The sequence below is a fragment of the Nycticebus coucang genome, chromosome 4, assembly GCF_027406575.1.
Source record: "Nycticebus coucang isolate mNycCou1 chromosome 4, mNycCou1.pri, whole genome shotgun sequence".
NCBI lineage: Eukaryota > Metazoa > Chordata > Mammalia > Primates > Lorisidae > Nycticebus > Nycticebus coucang.
The window spans coordinates 120,714,981-120,737,259 of NC_069783.1; the positions used below are offsets into that span (position 1 = coordinate 120,714,981).

The following is a 22,279-nucleotide window of genomic DNA, read 5'->3' on the forward strand; positions in this document are numbered from 1 at the left end:
TCCAGACGGTTGCCCTTACCCTCTAACCAACTTCTGATCCTCTGATTGGCTTGGACTGACTTAAGGAAACTGTCAGAAAAGAAATTGGTATCAACACAGAGGAACAAGACTTTGTTCTGGTCTCTGCAGCTTCTAATACCAGGTGGATAGACACTCAAGAAAGACCACAATGGTGAACTGGTATCACTAAAAGATACTGTGTAGGAGGTGGGAGGGTGGGAGAGGACTCCCCCATTTCTCAGCAAGAGAGAGTGATATTTTGTCACTATCAGAAACATGATAATAGAGTTAGGGGTACATTGAGATCGGCTACACAAATTGTTAAAAACCCATCACAGTTTTATTGTTCTGTGATAGTATTGTTGAAATCACCTTTTATGTTTTCCACCAAAATAGAAAAAAAAAGAAAGAAAGAAAAATGAGATCACTGGAAGAAGTGGAAAAGAGGTCTCCAGTATCTCAGTGAGGGAGGTAAAAAAAACAACAAAATAGGGCGGCGCCTGTGGCTCAGTCGGTAAGGCGCCGGCCCCATATACCGAGGGTGGCAGGTTCAAACCCGGCCCAGGCTGAACTGCAACAAAAAAAAATAGCCGGGCGTTGTGGCGGGTGCCTGTAGTCCCAGCTACTCGGGAGGCTGAGGCAAGAGAATCGCTTAAGCCCAGGAGTTGGAGGTTGCTGTGAGCTGTGTGAGGCCACGGCACTCTACCGAGGGCCATAAAGTGAGACTCTGTCTCTACAAAAAAAAAAAAACAACAACAACAATAAAACCAGGCATTGGGCTCCAGGCTACAAGGTGCTCACAGCCTAGGACCATGGACAGCAGCCAGGGGAGCTAATGGGCTCCTCAGAGAAATGGCTGCTCAAGCTAAAGTGTATGACAAAGGTTTTAGGAAATGGAACCCCAAATTTGAAAAGAGATCTTATTCACTTCTGGGGGTGAGAAGCTTCCAGATGGGAATGGATCTAATTTGGAATGCTGAGGCCCCAGGGGGCTCCAGCCCCTGTGGCTTTTGGACCCTCACCCTCTGGAGCAAGCAACACCATCAGGAATAAATAGGCAAAGTCTCCCCACCTCATTATGCAGTGAGCCACCTAAACGATGATCTCAGAGGCCTCCCCCTGCTTTGTGTGCGCGCAGGCACACACACGCGCGCGCGCGCGCACACACACACACACACACTGCTGTCTGCTGAAACCTGATATGAGGTCTCTTTTAAAATTTATTTCAAAACCAGCCTCTCTCTTTTTCTCTCTCTCTCTCTTCCCAGACGCTCTGCAGTGAAGCTAATCAAAATCAATGACTCCTTGGCAGCAGGAGAAAAGGAGGGGAAGAGAGGGAGGGACGTTGCCAGCACTTTGCACACTGTGTAAATATTTAGAAAAAAAGAAAACCACCCCACTATCTCATGCAATCCAAGTAATGCAACAGGAGAGATAGTGGAGACAATATATACATATATATCATGCTTCAATTTCCTAATACAAATGTCCATCAAGAAGTCAAATCTCATATAAAAACAAGCATTAAAAACAACCCCTTGTCAAAAATCGGGGCAGCTGAGAAGTGCACTCGAATGATGTGCAAGAAAAGGCCAGGTTTAGATAAATACACGGTTTCTAGTAATACATGAGAATATGTACAAGGGACTTGGCTGTGAAGCTCCATCGGGAGGTCACGGGTGCTCAGTTCTCTCAGCAAAGTGGCTTCATTGAAATCAAAATCGCCCTGAAATGCCAACCCCAGCATTTGGAGTTTGGATCCTCCAGGGGGAAATATCATAAAGCTAGTAGGCAAGGCAGGGTCAAAAAAGGGATCCTCTCACCTTTATCCTTCTCTTGTGTCTAGGTGGGTCGGTACGACCGACCCCACGATTTTGAAGGCATGGCTCTCAAAGAAGCAGAGAACTATGATCGTATACAGCCGTAGTAAAGGAAACCCCTCCCTGGAAAATGAGATGAGCTGGAAAGACTCTAGTCTCTGGCTAGGAAAGTGATCAAATAGAAGCAGAGACAGTATTTCATACCATTCTAATAACTTCTCCTTCTAAGTTCGTGGTTTGGTGGGGATATTGCCTGCTATTCTCCACAGCCCCCACCTAAATGACAGTCCCCTGCAAACAGCAACCTGGAGGGCAGGGTGCAAGCCACAAGGGGAAATAAGTTCTCTAGAAATAAGATTTTTATTTATTTATTTATTTGCTTTGCTTACTTCAAAGCTGGGGGATGGTGCGGGGGGCCTTCCCTTGGCTTCAGTAGTTATGGGCTGCATTTTTCTTTAAAGGGCTATTTAGGAAAACATAAGGAAGGTATGGATTAAGAAAAAGAAGGAACAAAGAAACCCAGCCCCCGGCTTGCAGAAGCACAGAGAGGTTGTACATTTCAAAGCACCTGGTCATTTTCAGCAAAGCATATGGGGGTTGTGGGGTAATTGCCATGTCAGCCCCATGTACCTTCACAACTGCTGACGGTGCTGCTGGCTTCTTAGACCCGGAGGGGTACCTGCTAACTAGTTCACTGGACCCCCTGTCCATAGGTATTGGGGGGTGACCTGAAAATCCAGCCATGGAGAACGCCTATCTAAATCTGCAGCCTGACACCTCATCACCTCAGCTTTGAAAATGGCAGTGTGTGGTACCCTGCATGGAGGGATAATACCTGTTTATTTAGATTTTTTTTTTAATGAAAGCAAAAAATAATCACTACTCCCTGAAGAGTCTTTGCAGCCAAGTCTCAGTCCAGCACACATCTTTGTTTAGCCCTTCTAGAAACTTCTGAAAATAGCTTATCCTGGGGGGGGGGGGGATCAGACCTCTGTCAATCAGCAAGATGCTGGTGCATTTCATTTAAATGACCCGCTACCTCCCCCAACATCCCTTGCTTATAAATCACCCTTGACCAGAATGTAGCCATTTCTTGGCTCTTTAATCCATAAAACCTAAACCCTGAAATCCCCTTGGGGAGTGGGGGAGGGCATGGGCTCAACCCGCAGGGGACTTCTGTGGGGATGGAGGAGAGCAACCGAGTCATGCATGAGGTCAACTTTCCATCTCATAACCACATGCCCCTCAGTGCCATCCCCTCCCAGCCCCACTCTTGGACCCCAAGGTTTGCTACCAAAGACCTCTGGATAGTCATCCCCACATAGAGAAAGAGGAGACACTCTCAGGTGGCACTTTGCAATTCATCCCTTAAAAAAAAAAAAAAAGAATCCAAAACAGCAAAATAGAAATTTCTCTTGTCCCCTGGCCTTCCAGGTCAGTCAACAGAATACCATGGCAGCACCAGCAAGAACACACATAGCACCAGCAAGATTTAAGTGAAGCACCAAAGACACCAAATCGGTAGGAAAAACAAAATCCCACTTCTCTTGAGGTGACGGTGGGATCTAGCAATCTATCTAAACAGGCATAGAGATAGAGGCCAGGATGTGTCAAGAAATGAGGATGTCCCAGACTGCCCCTACAAAATTAGCCCTAAGTCATTTTTTTTTTTTCCTATCATGCTTTTTGCAATTTGACCTCTTACTCCACCAGTGTCTATCCCCAGGCAGTTGGCTGCCGCTGGGGCTAATTCCCACCAGTCTTTGCAAATTTTCTAAGTACACAGCAGGCATCTCTCTTCTGGTGCCCCAGACACTACAGAGTATCAAAGTTCACATCGCAAGGTGCAGAAAGGGAAGGGGACCACGTCCTCAACAAGGCATGCACTGATAAATAATATTCATATTTTCCTTTTTTTATATATATAGAGAGAGAGAGCTGTATGTAAATAGCATTGGGGTGTCTGTTTCTGCAGCTGGATTTCCAAAGGGCTTCCCCAGTCCCATTCTGTGTTTCTACTATTGCTCCAGGCGCCGTCTTTATTCTCCACTTCCTTCTCGAAGTGCCAACCACGGCCTTTCAAGCTCTGGGCTCCCCCTCTGGAAAACGGGAACCAGCTTTCTCCAAGGACACAGGGTTTTCACCAACCTGCAGAAATAGAGATTTGTATTTTGGTCAGTGCAGACAGCTGCTGAGGGTGATGTCAGTGCAGTGGGCCCGAAGTCTGGAGGGGGAGGAGAGGGAGAGGAGAGGAGCAGGGAGCTGCAGAATGCAAACCTCTGGTTTTGAAGGAAAGGTCACCCCCAAAGCTAGTTGCAGTGCTCCTTCCCCCATGTAGCACTGTCCGTGTAGCACCCTTCCCTAAATAGATATTTGCACATATATATGAGGTCTGACAAGTATGTTCACAAACTCCTCCTAGAAAAAGTATTACATACCTCATTACTGAAAATCACTACAGTCACCTTCAAGGTACTTGCCTTGGGAAGCTATGCAGTGATGCCAGTGCTTAGTCCACCCTTCAAAGCCATGCTGGAACTCTTTTTCTGGAAAGGCCATCACATCTGTAGTTATATTACCCTCGATGTCCTGAATGTCATCAACATGTCTTCCTTTCACTATTTCCTTTATCTTTGGGTAACGAGAAAAGTCACTGGGGGCCAGACCAGGTGAGTTAGGGATGGTGCTCTAATACAATTACTTGTTTACTGGCTAAAAACCCCCTTACAGACAATGCTGTGTGAGCTGGTGCATTGTCGTGAGGCCAGAGCCACACCTTTCTCATACCAACATTATCGGTGAAGATTTTCCTATTTCTGCATCAATGTTTATTTGGTCTGCCATTGCTTCTCACAGTTAGTTGACGATTTTGGCACACAATTCAATGAACTTCTGCAACATTATTATCAGTTCTGCACACAGAGGCAAGTTTGAGAACCTAATTGTCAGAGATACCCAGGCATCTCTCTCTGTTTTCAGACCTAGGTATTTACATAGGCATCTTCTGAGATTCAGAAAAAGGACTCTAGAGCCACACTATCTTTTTGCTCCTCCAGATTAGGAACAAGACCTTCATCCTAAACCTAGGATCAAGAGTTGTAGGACAGTCTCTGCTCCCTTTCATTCATTTGCTCATCCATTTATCCATTCATTCATTCCCAAGCATGCCAAGCCACACCAGGTGCTACAGATCCAATGACATAATTCTTGCCCTTGAGGGGCTCAGAGCCAACAGAGGGAGATGAGAAGAAATTGATCATGACAGCATATGCAAACAGCATATGCTATGGAAGTCCAGGGCATAGGCAAGCTCATGAGGGAGACAGGGGGACAGAAAAGGCTCCTCCTGAGAGAAAGAGGCAGACCCTGCTAAGTATTGAGGGGTACCTGGACACTAGCCAGGAAAGAACATGAGACACCCCAGACATGGTAAGAAAAATAGCACATATCCAAGAGCATTGAAAACAAAACACCCCAAACTTGTACATAAATGTCCATAGCAGCATAATCTATTAATAGCAAAAAAGTGGAAACAACCCGAATGTCCATCACCTGATGAATAAGTCAAATGTGATATATCCAAACAATGGAATATTATTCAGCCATCAAAAGCAATGAAGTACTAATACTTGTTACAAGAGGGATAAATCTTAAAGAAAGACACCAAAGGCCAAATATTGTGTGATTCCATTTATATGAAATGTTCACAACAAAAAAATCTTTAGAGACAGAAAGTAGAATGGTGATTGCCTAGGGCTGGGGAAAGGTGGAAGGAATTGGGAAAATGAGTACAGGGTTTCTTGTAGGGAGAAGAAGATATTCCAAAATTGATTTTGGAGGCAGTTGCACAATTCTGTGAATATACTAAAAAGCCATTGACCTTTGAAAGGTGGGTGGATTTTATGTTTACAAGTTAGCAGAGGAGACTGGAAACATTTCACACATTAATCTAAAGCAGGTCATATTAGAAGTACACTATGTGGGGTGGCGCCTGTGGCTCAGTGGGTAGGGCCCCAGCCCCATATACCGAGGGTGGCGGGTTCAAACCCGGCCCCTGCCAAACTGCAACAACAACACAAAAAAATAGCTGGGCATTGTGGCAGGTGCCTGTAGCCCCAGCTACTTGGGAGGCTGAGGCAAGAGAATCGCCTAAAAAACCCAGGAGTTGGAGGTTGCTGTGAGCTGTGTGATGCTACGACACTCTACCAAGGGTGATAAAGTGAGACTCTGTCTCTACAAAAAAAAAAAAAAAAGAAGTACACTACGTGGGCCTGGGCGTGGTGTCTCACACCTGTAATCCTAGCACTCTGGGAGACTGAGGTGGGTGGACTGCTTGAGCTCAGGAGTTTGAGACCAGCCAGAGCAAGAGCGAGATCCCATCTCTACTAAAAATAGAAAAATTTGGGGTGGCTCAAAGGAATAGGGAACCAGCCCCGTATACCGGAGGTGGTGGGTTTACACCCAGCCCTGGCCAAAAAATGCAAAAAGAAAAGAAAAGAAAAATTAGCTGGACATCATGGCGGGCACCTATAGTCCCAGGTACTCAGGAGGCTGAGGCAAGAGGACCACTTGAACCCAAGAGTTTGAGGTTGCTGTGAGCTAAGACACCATGACACTCTACCCAGGATGATAGAGTGAGACTCTGTCTCAAAAAGAAAAAAAAAAGAAACACCATGTGGCTAATACAAACCAAGTGATACAGGAGAGAAAGTGGGAAGGAGATATCAATTCATTACGACCAAGGTGGAGAAAGTCTGTGATGTCGACTTGTTTGAATTGCACCTACAGGTCCCCTTGATCCAGATCTGGCTTCCAGCTGGGTTTGAACAGGAGACACGAATGGGAAAATGAAATCCAGGTATTTGTTTTCCAGCTCCTTTCCTGTGAGTCAGAAATCGGCCACGGCCCCTGCCTGGAGATTCTGGTACACCTACAGCCTGCCTCAGGCTCTGGGTCCTGTTCCCTCCCTGCCTCCCTCAGGCCAGGGTGGTAACAGCTCCCCTCCAGTGCCAACCCTGGGGTGCTGCACCATCCCTGCTGGTTTCCTAGACCCTGCCCACACCTTTGCCATTGACTTTACTAAACTCCGATTACTCAGGTTAGGGATACTCCCTGACTTTTTCTGGGCCCTAACCAACGTATCTGACTGCGTGAAAGAGGTACGTCATAAACACATAGACTTGTGTGAGCAAACAGGCACAAGGATCCAAATCGGTGACTTCGAACGCTTTGCTTTTGACCTGTGAAGACAAAAGACCTCTGCGCCCTGCCCATTTTCCAGCTCCCCGCTACCTCATGGGGGCACGAGCATACGAGGAATTCTGCACTGTTGCACAGGCTCCCTGTATTTTCATAGAATACTAAATTAGAATCATCAATCTATTCAATTGATAAACACATTTGTCTTAGTTTATGAAAACCAGCTTTTGTAACCACTAAAAAGGCTCACTTGTTTGGTTTGTAGCCACAAATAGACAGAATAAAAGTCAGTGGGAATCAGCAGCATCAGCCTAAGATAATTAAGCTGCCTTAAGCATGGGTGCAAAGAAGGAAGGATGGAAGGAGAGAGAGGAACATTTATTAAGCACCCACTATGTGCTATTAAGTGTTGCCACTGTGGACCAGATAAGACCAGGTGCCTGCCCTCAATTTGTCTCCAGTCTTCCTGCAAAGACCTGTCACACAGGAGGCCAGCACTGTAAATAACCTTTGTCAGCAGGTGTATTGAATAGCCCAGAAGTCAGGTTGGGAGGTAACATCACCAAAGAAGCTCCAGAGCAGGCACAGGATTTGAACTGGGCCTTGAAGATACACACATATTTTTTTTTTTCATATTTGGAGGAAGGAAGGATAGGTTAGGTGGGGAAAGGGCCTAAGCAAAGCCAAAGGCAGAGACAAGCATAGCTCAGACAGAGAAGCATGATGAGCAGGAAATTGCATCAGAAAGTTATAGGAATTGAGGTTGTGTAGGGTGTGCTAGTTGATTGCGATGATGAAGGGACAATAATGATGGCGTGAGAGAGAGGAGAGAAACTATTTTTTAAGCTGTGATCATGGAAAAAATGGCGTTTTCTTGCCAAAAAAAAAATAGGTAAGATTAGCAACTAATTTTCACTTTTCCAACCTGTAAATCATTGAGCCTACAGTGAATCTTTCGAAAGACTTCCTGGGGCTACTAAGTGGATGAATTCCTGAATCCATTTACATATAGGTTACAGGTTGGTATCTACAGGGAAACGTGAACACTGGAAACAGACCTGTGGAGAGCACCAACGAGCACGTGTTTCCTGCGCATGGGCGCCCCAGAACCAAGTCCCATACCTGCAATCCTAGCACTCTGGGAGGTCAAGGTGGGTAGACTGCTTGAGCTCAGGAGTTTGAGACCAGCCTGAGCAAGAGCGAGACCCCTTCTCTACCAAAAAATAGAACAATTCACTGGTCATCGTTGAGTATGCATCTGTAGTCCCAGCTATTCGGGAGGTTGAGATAGGAGGATCACTTGATCTCAGGAGTTTGAGGTTGCTGTGAGTCATGGCACTCTACCCAGGGTGACAAAGAGAGACTCTGCCTCAAAAAAAAAAAAAAAGAAGTGGTAGACAAGCCAAATCATGTAATAGTTACAAACACAAACTCTGGGGCCAGATGTCTGAATCAAAGTCCCTATTCAGGCTGGGCGCAGTGGCTCACACCTGTAATCCTAGCACTCTGCAAGGCCAAGGTGGGTGGATCACCTGAGTTCAGGAGTTCAAGATCAGCCTGAGCAAGAACAAAACCCCATCTCCACTAAAAATAGAAAAACTATAGCTGGGGGTTATGGTGGGTGCCTACAGTTGCAGCTACTGGGGAGGCTAAGACAAGAGGATCACTTGAGCCCAAGAGTTTGAGGTTGCTGTAAGCTGTAACACTCTACCCAGAGTGACAAAGTTAAGATTCTATCTCAAAAAAAAAAAGAAGTCCTGATCCAGACACATAAAACCTGTGTGACTTTGGGCCAGTTAGCTAACTTTTCTGGGTCTTAGTTTCTGTAGGTAGAAAAAAGACAGTAACAGTAATAGTGCAAATCTCATAGTGTTGATATGAAGAAGTATTTACAGATGCAAAGTTAACAGATGCAAAGCACTTACAAGTAATGACACATAGTAAGGTCTGCGTTTGTTGTTTTTCATTATTATTATTATTACTATAGCCCAGACTATAAGTTCCCACAGGGGAGAGGATGTGGGGGAATCCAGAATATAAGGACACCTGCAGTGCTTTACTTTATATATGCTTTACTTCCATATAATTTATTTTATATTACATGTATATAGTGTTTTTTTTAATGAGCAGTAAGTAGTGCTTGTACAATTTTTAAAAGTAATTTAAAGACATCAAGTTCACCACCCACTATGAGCCATTGCCCTGCCCCTGGGATGCCTTCTCTCAAACCTGGCTCATAAAGAACTTTCTCAGAGGCTGACTCACAACCAAAGCTCACAAGTAAAGAGATTCATAAAATGCCTTTGAAAAGGTATCCCTGTTTCCTCTTATCGCCCAAAGAACACTCCATTTTTTTCGCGATCACTGGAGGGGGAGGCGGGCAGAGGAGGACAGGAACCCTCACAGTGCCGCCTCCTGGCTGCAGTGACATCACACTGCTCCAGTCACAGAAGGCAGAAGCTGTGGAAGGTTGAACCCCACTGCAGCACTGGACGGGGCAGGACGCTCATCCCCCTTTTTCCGTTGTCTCTCAGAATAGCTAGGACTCTTGGATTCCCTCCTAAGAGGCCCCAATTTTCAATTTTTTAAAATACATTTTCTATGCTCTTATTACTGGCACAAATAAGTTACAAATTCAAACAACAGGAAGGAATATAAAAATGAAAGGAAAGCCCCTTTCACTCTACCTCTAAGTCCCTCTCCTCTTCCCAGAGGCAGCTGTTGTTAAACAGCTCATTATGTAGCTTCCCAGAATATTTTCTGTACGCCGACAGACACCCTAACATTTTTTATCTTTTCCTACCATATGTCCCCAGAACCCAGTATAATGCCCAGCACATAGTAGGTGCTCAATTAAATGTCTGTTGAGTGACAGTGGATAAGAGACAATAAAGATGGCAGTCTCTCAGCTTTTCCATCTTTGGTTTCAACAGGTTGATTTTGACCAAGAAGTTCAAATGGCACCAGTGGTCCTAGTGCCTAAGATTTGGAGTAAAAGTTCTCCATGAAGAATCCTCCAAGGTTGCTCTGATCTGTGTTATCACTTAAATTTCCATGTGTTTAGCTCACATTGGCCAGTTATGAATCTGGAGACTTAGGAAAGTCTGGTAAGAGACCTGAAGAGAGCAGAAGGCTAGGTTTTGTTTTTTGTTTTGTTTTTGAGACAGTCTTTTTTTTTTTTTTTTTTTTTTGTAGAGACAGAGTTTCACTTTATCGCCCTTGGTAGGGTGCTGTGGCCTCATACAGCTCACAGCAACCTCCAACTCCTGGGTTTAAGCGATTCTCTTGCCTCAGCCTCCCGAGTAGCTGGGACTACAGGCGCCCGCCACAACGCTCGGCTATTTTTTGGTTGCAGTTTGGCCGGGGCCGGGTTTGAACCCGCCACCCTCGGTATATGGGGCCGGCGCCTTACCGACTGAGCCACAGGCGCCGCCCAAGACAGAGTCTTAAGCTGTCGCCTGGGTAGAGTGACATGACATCATAGCTCATAGCAACCTCTTGAGCTCAAGTGATCTTCTTGCCTTGGTTTTTCTATTTTTTAGTAAAGATGGGGTCCTTCTTTTGCTTAGGCTGGTCTCAAACCCGTGAGCTCAAGCAATCCACTCACCTTTGCCTCCCAGAGTGCTAGGATTACAGGTGTGAGCCACCATGCCCGGCTGAGAAGGCCAGGTTTTGGGTGCGAGGGAAAGGAAGAGGCCATTTGACAACCTTTGGAAGAAGTTTATTTGCTCCCCCTGACCCAGCCCCCCTGCTATTAGTGAATAGTCATCGATTACCCAAAGTTTCAAGAACTCATAGCTCCCACCCAAATACAAAAGTTAGGGCATGTGGGCCTTGGACGCCCAACTGACATGACTTTGCAGAAGGCAAAACCACTGGGAGTTGGGGAAAAATAGCTCAGCACAGAATCAACACCAAATAAAAGGAGCAGACCCTTCTTGAACAGCAGCCTATAGAAACAGTCTTGCCCACACGTATCAAGTTATAATATGCATGTTCTTCGACCCAACAATTTCACCTCTAGCAACTTCACTTTTTATTTGCAAAGTTGTCCAAACAAGAATGTTTAAGACAGGCAGCGCCTGTTGCTCAGTGCATGGGGCACCTGCCTTGTACACCGAGGCTGGTGGGTTTGAACCTGGCCGAAGCCAGCTAAACAACAATGACAACTGCAACAAAAACATAGCTGGGATGGTGCCTATAGCTCAAGCGGCTAAGGCGCCAACCACATACACCAAGAACTGGAGGGTTCGAATCTGGCCCGGGCCTGTCAAACAACGACAACACAACCAAAAAATAGCCATGCGTTGTGGCAGGCACCTATAGTCCCAGGTACTCGGGAGGCTGAGGCAAGAGAATCTCTTGAGCCCAAGAATTTGAGGTTGCTGTGAGCTGTGACGCCACAGCACTCTACCCAGGGCAATAGGTTGAGGTTCTGTCTCCAAAAAAGAATCTTCAAGACAACCTGTTTCCACTGTCAGAAAATGGGCAACCATGTCAATGTCCCGGGGGAGGTGACCTAATAAGGAAATCCTGGTCCACCCAAGCAGCAGAGCACCTTGCAGCCATTGAAAAGGATGATGGGAAGATCTCAACCATCTATTTTTAGCAAGGGGGAAAAGCGGGTTACAGAACAGCATGAACAGTATGAGCTCATGTATTTAAAATAGGATACGTGTGTGGGTGGGTGTGTACATCAAAGGAAGTCTGGTATAGAGGGGGTCCCCTAAATCAGGGGGCATGAGCTATAACACAACAGTCAAGTGTGCCCAGGAAGGGCTGGTGTCACTGGAGTGTTTGTGTACCATCTGAAGGAGCTTCTGACATTCATCTCCATCCTGTTTGCTACCACATGGGAATACAGGCTCAGTGCTGTTAGACCTTTCCATTTTTCAAGAAAAACCTGGAAATTCAGACTTCCACATCAAAATGTCTGGTATATATAAATATTTTTTGAGACAGGTCTCACTCTGTTGCCCAGGCTGGTCTTGAACTCCTGGGCTCAAGTGATCCTCCCACCTCAGCCTCCCCCAAGTAGCTGAGACTGTAGGTGCATGCCACCACACCTGGCTAACATGCCTGAGTTTTAAGTGTCAGGGTAAAAAAAAAGATGCAAGTCAAACAAAACTCAACTACAGGCTGAATTCAGCTGGGAGATCTCCTGTTTTCAACCTTTGCCTTAGGTACTCAGATACTCTTAGTAAGATGGCATTTAAGCTGGCCCCTTCTTAACCCTCAGTGGCTGTCTCTGGGCCTTAATTTCCCTGTCTGTCCAGTGAGGGAAATGGGTTAGGTGGTCTGTAAAGTCCTATCTAGGTCTGGCTATGTTTCTACAATAGTAACCTTTTTGGCTCACGAAGATGAGAATTGAACACAAACTATGGGTTCTCTCTAAAGGAGGGGGAAGCACGGGAGTATGAAATCAGCTGGCATTATTGGTCTCATTTCTGAGAGTTCACAAATTCCCTCAGTCCTCTCCAACATTCATTCATGCACGCATTTGTTCATTCCTCCATTCGGTACTCAGTGAACACCCCACTCTGTGCCCGACACCATGCCCAGGTGCTGGGATGCAATCATGGATGAAACAGATGTGGCTTGCACCTTACAGGACCTAGAGGTCAGCATTGTCAGGCTGAGAGGCCCCAGCCTGAAGGTTCTCCCAGCCCTGATGAAGTGCTTTAAGCAGTAAGGCATTGACTCAATGGTGAGTCATAGACTGGGGCAGACAGGATTAACTGCTTTAAGAAAAAGGCTCAGAAAAGTCCCTAGCTCCCACCATGGGAGCTGAAGATGGGCCCACCATCTTCACCATTGTATTTTACACCAAATACAATATAACACATATCCGCATATCACATGTTGTCATTCACCATTTTCTGAACATCAGTGACAAGTCTTGTACTGTGCTAGACTAGATTATAGAATGTTTGCTTTATATAAGGAGCTCATTACTGAGATAAGATAGAGTTGGTTCTCCAGGCCACTCACACATAGAGAGGGCTGAGGCTGTGGCAGCCCCCTTATAATTAAGGCTCTCTTAACACAGATGTTATTATTATTGTCTTTTTGTTTTCTTTTTTTTTTGAGTCATGGTCTCACCACATCACCCAGGCTGGAGAGCAGCGGCATGATTTTAGCTCACTGCAGCCTCCAACTCCTGAGCTCAAGCGATCCTCCTGCCTCAGCCTCCCAAGTAGCTGGGATGGCACCACACTCAGCCCAGATGCTATTGTTATTCCAAATTTCCAGATAAGGAAACTGAGGCTAAGAAGGTAAAGGGATCTGTGTAAAGTCATACAACTCATAAATGGCAGATGGGGACCTTATCCAAAAGTCATCCTGACTCCAAAATTGATATCACTTTCCACCCGGCTGCCATGCCTCAGCATAAAATATTGGTGAATAAGATCAACAGTTACCAGTGGTTCAATTTTCTAAATCAAGGATTAGGTTCCATAGTCAGCCAACAGGTTGAAATATTTCAAGTCAGGGTTGTCTTTGAAAATGGAACCTTGCAGATTGCCTAAGCTCAGGAGTTCAAGACCAGCCTGAGCTAGAACAAGACCCCGTCTCATTGTGGCGGGAGCCTGTAGTCCCAGCTATGTAGGAGGCTGAGGCAAGAGGATGGCTTGAGTCCAACAGTTTAAGGTTGCTGTGAGCTATGATGCCATGGCATTCTACTGAGGGTGACAAAGTGAGACTGTCAAGAAAGAAAGAAAAGGGAGGCGAGGGGAGGGGAGGGGGGGAGGGGGAAGGGGAAGGGGAAGGGAAGGGAAGGAAGATCGTTTGTGATGTGCACCAAGAATTATTCACAAAGATGTTCTTCACCAAGTTGGAAACAATCTCAATGCCCAACAACAGCAGATTGGGAATGCACATAATGGAATAGCCAAATAATGCAAAACCAATCAATCCCAAGAATTGTGTCAAAGAAAAATATTAGAAGGTATAGAGAAATGTCTATGATATACTGAGAACGGCAGCTGACAGATTTAGGATGATTCCATTTGTTTAAGTACCTATCCATGCATTTTGTTATAGAAAGAAATAGACCAAACTATTAATGGGTAATAAGATAAAAATGATTTTTTAAGATCTGAATTATTGTCTTGGCACCTGTGGCTCAAGCGGCTAAGGTGCCAGCCACATACACCTGAGCTGGCGGGTTCGAATCCAGCCCAGCCCACCAGACAACAATGAAGGCTGCAACCAAAAAACAGCCGGGTGTTGTGGTGGGTGCCTGTAGTCCCAGCTACTTGGGAGGCGGAGGCAAGAGAATCACTTGAGCCCAGGAGTTGGAGGTTCCTGTCAGCTGTGATGCCACAGCATCTATCCAGGGTGACAGCTTGAGGCTCTGTCTCAAAAAAAAAAAAAAAAAATCTGAATTATTGATCTTCATTAGGAAAATTATAAGTGCCTATGCATCTTTTCATTGACATGACTTCAAAGTAGAAATTGTTGTTTCTCAAAAGGAGTTGGCACTTTTTTTTTTTTTAAGCATGCTGCATCCAGGAAAGCTGTCTTCTCTTGGAACATTTGCACATTACCTAGGAGACGCAGTTTAAACAATACAAAATATAGTATTTATCATGTTTAACTCTGAACCCATCACTGTTCAGAGATCAAAAGTCTAGTGAGATTGCAGAATGAGTTTTCTATATGTGGTTTTGTCAACTTGGCACTGTCAGTGGTATGCTTAGGAGACTTAGAGGTTTCTAGAGAGCATTTCTCAGGGATGGAGCTCCCTCAGAATGGGAAAGGGAAGACACAGAAAGGGATCAGGTCTCCACATTTCTCCTCCAGTTAGAAAGGGTACACCACGTGGGGAAAGCGATCAGCTATCAGTCAGGGAGCCTATGGTGCTAACAAGTGGTGGTCAGGAAAATCACACCACAAAGGGCCACATCAGATCCAGTGGAAAAGCATGGAGTGCAGCAATCTGTTTTTGTTTTTTTTTTTTGTTTTTTTTTTTTTTGAGACAAGATGTCCCTCTGTTCTCCAGGCCAGAGTACAAGGTCATCATCATAGCTCACTGCAACCTCCAACACATGGGCTCAAGTGATCCTCCTGCCTAAGCCTCCCAAGTAGTTGAGACTACAGGAGTGCACCACCATGCCTGGCCAATTTTTCTATTCATCTGTATAGATGAATTTCTCAGGGAGGGGCTCCCTCAGAATGGGTCAGGGAAGTATATCTGTATTACTTTCAGAGCCCTTAGCACTTTCTGAAATTATTTATGTGTTAGATTACATAATCTGAAGATGGCCACAATATCTCTAGACCCATGTGCTATTCCAGAATTTTAGAATTTTGCCCTCTCTCATGGGGTGGGGTCTAATTCTGTTCCCCTGCACCATAACCTGCTTCTAACCAAAATGACTTCTGAAGGTGGGTCAGAAAAAACAAAGCAGTTTCTACTTGATTTCCCAGGACACTTGATTGAAGCTATGAGATGCCATGTCAGAAACCAACTACTCTGAGGCTGCCACATTGTGAGGAAGCCCAAGCTACAACAAGAAGCTGGGTATAAGTGATCCAACTGATAGCACCAGTGGACTCCCAGCATCAACAGCCAGATGTATACATAAGGTTGCCTCCTCACCCATGATTCCAGCCCTCAGCCATCCTGGACGAGGGAAATCACCCCCAATATGCCCTAACCAAATTCCTAACTCACAGAATGTGTAAGCACAATAAAACACACTCAACCCTCTGTATCCATGGGTTCCACATCCATAGATTAAACCAACCTTGGATCAAAGACATTGGGAAAAACAAATTAAAAAATAATACACCAATAAAAAATAACACACATTAAAAAAATACAGGCTAGGTGATGTAATCCCAGCACTTTGGGAAGCCAAGGCAGGAAAAGCTGGTCTCAATCTCCTTGAGGCCAGGAGTTTGAGACCAGTCTTTGCAACATGGCAAGACTCCCTCTACAACAAAAGCAATTAATTAGCCAGGTGTGGTAGTGGGCACCGATAGTCCCAGCTACTCAAGAGGCTGAGGTAGGAGGATCACTTGAGCCCAGAAATTTGAGGCTGCAATAAGCTATGATCATACCACTGCAAGCCAGCCAGGGTGACAGAGCTAGACTCTTTCTCTAAAAACTAACAAACAAGGGTGGCGCCTGTGGCTCAAAGGAGTAGGGCACCAGCCCCACATGCCAGAGATGGTGGGTTCAAACCCAGTCCTGGCAAAAAACAAACAAACAAAACAAAATGGTATAATGACTTTTTTTGTTGTTTGTTTTTGTTTTCTGCAGTTTTTGGCTGGGGTTTGAACCCGCCACCTCTGGTATATGGGGCTGATGCCCTACTCTTTTGAGCCACAGGCACCGCCCAGTATAATGATTACATAGCATTTACATTGTATTTATTTGTTTGTTTTCAAGACAGAATCTCACTCTGTCACCAAGGCTAGGGTGTACTGGCATTATCATAGCTCCCTGCAAACTCAAACTCCTGAGCTCAAATGATCCTCCTGTCTCAGCCACCCCAGTAGCCGGGACTACAGGTGGGACCCACCACACCTGGTGAATTTTTCCATTTTCTGTAGAGATAGGGTCTCACTCTTGCTCAAGCTAGTCTCAAACTCCTGACCTCAAGCAATCTTCCCACTTCAGCCTCCCAAAGTGCCAAGATTATAGGCAGGAGGTGCAGGCCTAGCCTGTATTAAACATTATAAATAACCTAAAGATGATTTAAAGTATATTGGAAGATATGTGTTTAGATTATATGCAAATACAACACCATTTTATATCAGGAGTTTGAAGATCCTTGGATTTGGGTATCCTTGGGGGAAGAGGTCCTTGAACCAACTGAGGGATGGCAATAATTATTTTAAGCCACTAAGTTGTGGAGTAATTTGTTATATAGTAATAGTAACCAGAATGATCTTTATTTATTTATTGTCTGTCTCTTCCCACTAAAATGTAAACTCCCCGAGAGTCAGGGCTTCTGTGTCTTGGTCCTTCCTACATTCACAGTACCCAGAAGGCACTCAATAATTAGTAGTTGAATAAGTGAAAGAATCTGGATTTGGGAAACATTAGTAGCTATCTTGCACAGTTCCTTTGTGCATTCTTTAATTCAGCACATTGTTATCGCGCACTTACTATGTGACAAGCAAGTTGCCATGGGCCAGGGACACTGGATTACTTCACTATTCCTGTGAAATCTCATCACATGGTCACTGGTAATGACCACTGAGGAAACAGAACCCCCTACCCCACCCTACCTGCCAAAGGTAGGTCTGAAAAATTGACTTTTCAAAAAACAGAAGTGTGATTGCCAAATCCTCCCAGCTCACATCTGGGGGCACATTTAATTATCCCCGGGTGTGGCTGTTTTACATCTCTGGCTCAGTCACTTGTGCTATGGCCGCTCGCTCGGTAGGCAAGCCCATGACTGCAGACAGGGACCATGTGGCAGGAAGACTGCCTCGTCCTGCACATCTGGCCCCTTCCCAGGGGGTGCCTCCCCAACAGCTGTCCTCCCTGGGCTTAGCTGGCTCTCTCTCCTCTACAAGCAGAAGGCCAAGCTTTCTAGCTCTAAAAGTAATTCTGGCAGGGGTGCCGCAGGCTGGGAGGGATGCGCCTCCAGGTTTAACCACTTAATCCCCAAAGTACCTGCCAAGAACCAGTTAGCATGTGTGGCTGGCAGGCCAGGCAGTCATTAATTCATTAAAGTAGGCTCCCGCTGGCCCATTATCTTCCTTGCCTCTGACCACCTTCTCACCTCGTGGGCCTGCTGAGTCCTCCTTCCTCCCCTGCCCCTGATCCCGAGGCAGGATTCTGCCCGCCCCCAACCTCTCACCCAAGCAGATTCCACAGCTCCATTCTCCCTTCCTGCCCCTCCCAAGATGCTCTGCTCCCTCCCTCCCACTCCCCCACCAGCCAGCGTTAACCATAAAGAGTCTTGTTCCCTCTCTCCTGTATCTTTGAGCAGAGCCTGGTTAAATCACACCCTTCCTGCCTCATGGCCTCCCCAGCCTCCTCTGGGGCTCTTTCCAGAAGGTAATCTCACTAGCGCAGGAATTCACTGTCCACCACCCCCTCTGCCTGTTGCCCCACATTTCCTCTTCCCCTGTGCCCCCAAGTGGGGAGAGCTGCATGCCCTCAGAGCCAGAAGTTCCAATTCCAGTTCTGACTTTGCTGGTGGATGCTTCCTGCCTCAGTTTCCCCTTTGAAATAATAAGAATGGCATTAATCATCTTAGAGCATCCTCTATTGAGTCAGCTAACAGCCAGGCACTGCACTGGACACTTTACACAGATGCTCTCTTATTATCCTCCCAGCAACCCCAGAAGAATACAGCTCCAGATGACAGATAAAGGTTCAGAGAAGTGCCGGTTCTTTCCCAAGTTCACACTGTCAGCAAGTGGCTGGGCACTTAAGAGCATCTTATCCGTTATAAGATACTGACATGTCTGATAGTGATCTCTGAAGAGGAAAGGTAGAAATGGCGAGGAACTGATAGTCATAAAAATGGTAAGATGTTGACTACTTTGGGAAAGAGAGATATTGAAATGCGCAATAATAATCACGATGGCTCACATCTATAGCCACTTCTGATGCATCAGGCACTGTTTTAGAGCTTTCTGTATATGAATTCACTTAACCCTCTCAATAGCACCTACATTAATTATCGTCCCCGTTCTACGTATGGGAATAGTGAATCTCAGGTTTTGTTCCTTTTTTAAAAATGATGACTTCTAAGAAGAGTACTGCTAGCTCACAGCAGGGGCTCAAAACAAGTTGGCTGGAGGGATTGGTCCTACATACAGCTGAGCACACCCGAACACCTAAAAGAAGAGCTGAAAGCGGAAGGTGAGGTTCCCATTTCTCCTCCAGGGCAGGGAAAGTGGAGAGTGTCCAACCTCCAGCTTGGAATTCAACAAATTGTCTTTCTCCAGTAGTCTTCCTTTCACTTCTACCTAACTTTCCAGAGATGGGAAAAGATGGAAATTAAGCCAAAAAAGCCCAAGACAGGCTGGAGCTGCTCAGAGTACCAGTATTCTGAGGGCAGACGTAGGCTTCAGGGAGAGAACCTATCCCGGCTAGGGATGGGAGCCCCGGAGTATGGAGAAGCCCGGGATGGGAGCGCTGGAAGGGGATGGCCTGTAATTCTACCGGTGTCCCGAGGGCGTGAGGGGAGGCGCTGGAGGAAAGCGGTGCGCTTGGGGCATCTTGAGGTCAGGGCGCCAGAGGTCGGAGAACCCCGGAGGGCGTGGCTGCGGGGGACGCTCGCAGGCGGGAGAAGCGCCCAGAGGCGTGGGGAGGCGGTGTCCCGGAGTGTAGACGCAGCATGCAACTAACTCTGCGTCAGAAGCAAGGTAAGGGCGGAGGATAAACTCTAATTCGACAATTATCTGTCAGCTTTCACCCGGGGTGCTGAGGGGTGCACTCTGCTCGCCCTGCCACAGCCTCCTCTTCTAGATCCCGGAGCACTCCCAGCCCCGACACTCACACACTTACACAGGCGCACACAGTCGGGCTCTGGCCCGGAGTCCTTTGCCTCCCGCCAGGCGCCCGACATCACGCCCCGCCTGGGCCCGGGAAGGGAGCGCTTTTCCAATCTCGCCCGGACCCCAAGCCGGGAGGAAGCTGTGTCTCAGCCCTCTCCCCATTTCTGTTGGAACTTACTCCCCATCTCTTCTTATAATTCACTTCCAACTGTTTTGCAACTTGTTCTCTAGGCGCTTTCTCTTTTTCATCCTTTCCCGCCCGCCCCATTTCATCGTCCGTTTTGTGTGTGTGTGTGGTCCCCTCTCCTCCCACCTTTTTCTGCCTTTTCCCAGATTCCGCGCTTTGAGCTTCGCCTCTGGGCTTCTCGACTCCTTTTTTCTGCTCCTTGCGCTCCTGCAAATTGTTCTTCCTTCGCCTGGTATTCGGCAGCCCCAGCTTGGCTTCTTCCAGACCAGGAAGCCTCGGGCAGCTGATGGGACCTCCGGAGCCCAAGAGTAGGGCGAACAGCACTCCAAAGCGCGCGCTTCTCTTCGCCAGCGCTTAGGCTGCGAGGCCCACGCGACATCTGTCGCCTGCGCTCCCGGCTCACACCCCGCGCACCCCCGCAGCTCCCTGGGCGCTGTCACCCCCCACGCTCCGGCTGCCGCCTCTCCCAGCGGGAGCAGACGCTCTGGCCTCGCCTGCGGGCGCCGCGCCAGCTTCCCAGGGTGTCGGCGGCTCACGGCCCGGCCCGGGGCGACAGGGACCCAGCGCGGCTGGCTAAGTCACCACAGATCTTCACCTTCCCGTACTACCCTCACCTAAGGTGGACACAGCCTGATTCTCTCCACTCTCTCACTCTTTGCAGAGCTACCTCTCTAGTACAGAACCCGAAAAGACGATCCTTACATTTTTGCTTCCCCAAAGTGCCTAGAACAGTGCCTTGCACACACCGAGTGCTCAATAATCCACCCCCCACCGCAAAAGCCTAGCAACTTTCTCCTACAGATATCAAACTCACTAGGAACTCAATAGCCACTTCCCATTCCCCCATTCTGCGCGCGGTTTCTAGCGTACAGCAAGCTCTGGAAACACTGCCTCCCTGAACCGTGCCCAGAACCCAGAAGGAGCTCAGAAAATGCTCCTTCATTAAGACTTCTCCTTGGAGTTTACTTATCTCAGCCCACTCCTTTTCATCGCAGCGACAACCGTAGGGGGCCGAATAGGCCAAGCTCCTTAAACAGGACACCTCTCTAGAGAAGTAGCAAAGTTGGCAGGGCAGAAGAAAACTGCCAATGGGTGGAGTTTGGGGAGAAAGAATGGGCCAGAAACCTAGTGGGAGAAGAAGTCGCGAGATGAGCTTGGGGCGCCAGAGGACTGGGACCGGTAACGCGAGAAGTGACACTTAGGGGGTTTGGGAGCAGAGGCGATGGAGACGGTAGTGACTCAAGAACGGCAAGTTGCTTGGAAGGGGAAACCTCTCTTGAAACCCCAACAGATTATAATTATTTGGCATGATTTATAACTAGGTTCTAATAACAAACAATTTTTATTTTACTTGCATTGCGTGTTTGTTTACTCGTGGGGTTGGAGAGGATTATGGAAGCTGAGGTCCTCTCCAAGCCACTGCGCTGGGGTGGGGGGAGCGCTGGCAAGAGCGCTGAAGAAGTCAGACGGAGAAGTCAGAAACCGTGGGCCTGGCACTTGTTAGGAGAGGTGGTGACTAGGCAGGAGAGGAGGACTGAGATCTTTGCAAAAGAAGGAACAGGAAGACGGAGAGGGGAGACGGAGAAGAGAAGAGAAGAAAGCCAAACTTGCCACTCTCCCGCTCCCGGGTCAGCCCGGCGTCTCCACTGCCCAGATGCCGCGCCCTGGCTCTCGCTCGCTCGCTCGCGTACCTGTTGCTCGCTCCGGCTGAGTCTCGGCTCCGGCCCCACCAAGAAGCCCCGCGTTCCTACAAGTTCCGCCTGCCGAGCAGCCAGGCCGCCAGCGCCGCCACCTGCGCGGCCGCGCACAGCCAGGGCCAGTAGGTGGTGAGCGCGCCGGGTGCTGGCGCCCTCCGGCTCCGCGCGCGGCGCCGCCACATGGTGCGCTGGTGCAGCTCGTCTCCGAGCGCCTTGAGCCGGGCGGCTGTGAGCTGCGCGGCGGACGAGCGCAGACCCAGGCGACCCACGCTGCAGGCGCACACTGCCGGGGGGCCGCGGCCGCGGTGCAGGGGGCACGGGCACATGACCGCTGACCTCTCTCCCTCCCCGCGCTCGGGCACCCCTCGCCTCCTCTCCGTCCGGCCTCAGCGCCCGCGGCCGCCGCTCTCCAGCCGCCGGGGGCCTCCCCTGGACACCAAGTTTCTCCTTGTGTTGTGCGTTTGTTGTGCTGACGGCGCTATTATTAATTAAAGTGTCACATGGTGGAGGGGGGCGGGGGGGGTTACATCATCCGGCCCCGCGGGGGTGGGGGGGCTGCAGGCAGAAGAAACCAAGAGGTAACTTTTAACCCTAACGGCGCCGGCAGCGAGGGGGCGCGCGGTTTGGGAGACTAGGTGCGCGGCGGGCTAGGATGGAGAAGGCGCCCCGCGGCGTAGGTCCTCGGCTTTGGGGGTCTTGAGGGGCCCCGGAGGAGCGCGAAGTGAAGATTTTCTCCTTCCTCTTTTCCTGAATTCAGCTCCAGTTCCGATCTGGCGAGGGAAGCAAGCTTGTTTGCGGTTTTGGATGGAGCTGATACCGAATTCGGTTGCGTTATTCAAAAATACTCCGAGGCGTTGTTTTGTTTGGGGAGTTGGGTGGATTCAAGATCTTATGGAAGGGCC

The 22,279-nt window shown here is 47.8% G+C and overlaps 1 protein-coding gene across 1 annotated transcript; it reads right to left on the bottom strand.

Annotated features, from left to right (window-relative positions):
* Window positions 1-1,999: 1,999 nt before the first annotated feature.
* Window positions 2,000-21,703, bottom strand: HRK (harakiri, BCL2 interacting protein). The gene is made up of 2 exons (XM_053587466.1): window positions 21,372-21,703; window positions 2,000-3,968 (listed from the first exon to the last, which is right to left on the bottom strand). Exon 1 carries the CDS (start codon window positions 21,701-21,703, stop codon window positions 21,428-21,430), a length of 276 nt encoding a protein of 91 aa, XP_053443441.1. The 3' UTR covers window positions 2,000-3,968; window positions 21,372-21,427.
* Between the last annotated feature and the right edge of the window lie 576 nt (window positions 21,704-22,279).